The following is a 2500-nucleotide window of genomic DNA, read 5'->3' on the forward strand; positions in this document are numbered from 1 at the left end:
TTATTGAAAGTGGGACGTTTAAATCCTTTTGACAAAATGACAGAATTCACTTCAGTGAGGATAAAAATACCAAGACATGGAAAGGGGAAAGGAGTGCGTGTGTGTCTTTGTGTGTGTGTGTGTGTGTGTGTGTGTGTGTGTGTGTGTGTGTGAGAGAGAGAGAGAGAGAGAAAGTGCGGGAGGGGGAGGGTGGTATTAACAGTCTGGCCAGGAAGACATTCACGTCATGTTCCCAGATTCAGATCTAACCAGAGTGGGGGTAAAAACGTTGTCCTGTGCCGCGGTCCAATTTTGGGATACTGGACAGAGAAAGATTTTTAGTCGTTTTGACATAAATTATTACAGAACAGATAAGGGGAAGCGATTCGGAGGAATTCTAAAAATACGACAACGCCATAGAAGGAAAAAAAAAACAGAGGCTTTTGGAATACTGAGAAATTTGAGTCTCTCAGACAGAAATAACGTCGTTTATGAGCCTACAAATGAGCCGTGGCTAAACCAGGGACTGGAGACGATGAAAAAAAATTGGAAGAGGGAAAAAAGTTTGATATGAAGATGAAACCTGAAGGATTGTGTTGCAGAATTATCAATCGTTTCTAAAAGCCAAAAGTGCAAGAGGCAAAAGATGGAGATAAATACCGAAAAATAAAAACGTGTTTTTTTTTATTTTAAAGAAAAGGGAAGTTGGGGCAGAAGGGGTGGGGCTTTTATGAGAGACAGAGCGACAGAAACATGAAAGATGAACAGCCGTGGGAAGAAGAAAGAAGAAAGCGGATGCAGTGTGAAGCAAATCTGCACGTAATCCAGTTATGTGACGGGGGATTGGAAGATTGTGAGCGACGGACGGGGAACGAGAGTACGGATGGAGGGAGGAGGAGAAGAAAAAAAAGTTGACTTTTTCTGGGACACAAAGATGCCAGCAAGACAAGCATGACTTTAACTAGGATCAACTTTTTGAACCTGGAAAAAAACTGTAGAATACTGCGGTTAAAGGAAGAGGGCGATAAAGACCTGTCTCAAGATAAAAGAGGACGGGGCGATGTAAAAAGCACTCTCAAGATGAAAAAAGAGGACGTATATAGCGGAAAAGGCTTACAGGTAATACTTAATGACTCAAGAAGACGAAACAGTGTCAACTTAAATCCTCGGCTTGCACTAACTGAAACTAACATTGCAAAGTTTAGCCTCAAACGCCTCCACCACATAGAAAAAAAAGGGGGAACAGAGAGTTTAGTAGAAAAATACGCATGCGTGTCTTTTGCCCGATCAGTGGATACTGAACAGATGTGTAGGTACAAACACAGTTTAAGCAAAAGGGTAAATGTTTGTAAAGGCACATGCAGGAACGATTCGTTGACTTTGTTTCAGAAGTTTTGTCGGTAACTGCATGAAAGCAAATATACTGCAGGCAGGAATAAAATAATAGATACAGGACATCGGGATTAATTGAAGGCGGGAAAGTACTTATAAGCTTTAATATATCCATGATACGTGATGCTTACAAGGACAAATTTAAATGAATATATGTATATTAGATAAAATAATAACCCAAAAAATGGTGCGCATGAAATATAAGAACCAAGCGAAAGCATGTACATACGTGAGTTTTTTGTCGGTGCATAATATGTAACTACGTCATTAAGAAACTTTATGTATGTAATTTAAATTAAAACGGAAAGGGGTAACACGAAAAGTGTGGAAAAACTCGAGACACTCGAATCAAACAAAAACATGCAGCATGCAGGAGAAATCCAAGAGGGAAAATGAATTAACTTGAATGATAATAAGTGGGGTTTTGGAAGGTTTTTTTGTGTGTGTTTGTTTTTCCTTAAAAAAAAGAAGGGGCACACAGAGAGGAGTATATTAGAGACACAGGAGGCATGCAGAAGTTTAAGGGTGAGCTATGGGGGTACCTACATGCACATACGTGCTGACCGGTGAGTACGTCACACCACTGACCTGACGCGTCATCGCTGACCGCTGGTGGAACATCATCTCGTCAATCGGACGCCCATTGTGGGCGGGCCCAAACGTAGAAAGGGGCGGAGTCTCCTCACGTGGAGACGAGACATGTCGCGGATTTGATGACGTCATTTCATTTTGGTCTAGGCTGAAGCTTACAGCTTTACCACCTCCCTTTTGGGTTTGAGGTTCTGGGTAGGAGAGTTTCGTCTGAAAGAACTTCCCGTCGTCTCGGCTTTTCTCGGGGTGTCCCGGCGGAGACGAGAGATCGTTCATGGAATATTGTTGATGGACATCCAGGCCCACGGAGATGTCGTGGGGAGTTTGGTGCACCTTTTCGTCATCGCTCATATTTTCCGGCACGTGCAGGTTATGGAAGGCTGCTTTGGGGCTGGCTTTGTGGCGGCTCTGTCGATCCTTCTGAAACACGACGCAGATAGCAACGATGATGAGGGTGGAGAAGACGACCGTGACAGCGGCGACGACAGCTACGATGATGATGTAATCTTCTTGTTTATCTCCCTGGACGAAAGCGTTG

General features: G+C 43.1%; 1 protein-coding gene across 2 annotated transcripts in view; it reads right to left on the bottom strand.

Moving 5' to 3' along the window:
* The window catches only part of LOC101855504 (protocadherin alpha-11), a 15360-nt gene that overhangs the window by 7072 nt on the left and 5788 nt on the right, over positions 1-2500 (bottom strand). Inside the window, exon 2 of one of the 2 annotated variants that reach the window (XM_005102079.3) lies at positions 1960-2500. This exon is cut by the window's right edge and continues 1523 nt beyond it. In XM_005102079.3, the coding sequence (XP_005102136.1) occupies positions 1960-2500 (541 nt within the window). Of the gene's footprint in view, positions 1-1917 lie in introns of both variants that reach the window. The other variant, XM_005102078.3, reaches the window with a different exon arrangement.

Source organism: Aplysia californica, unplaced genomic scaffold (assembly GCF_000002075.1).
Source record: "Aplysia californica isolate F4 #8 unplaced genomic scaffold, AplCal3.0 scaffold00312, whole genome shotgun sequence".
Classification (NCBI taxonomy): Eukaryota; Metazoa; Mollusca; class Gastropoda; order Aplysiida; family Aplysiidae; genus Aplysia; species Aplysia californica.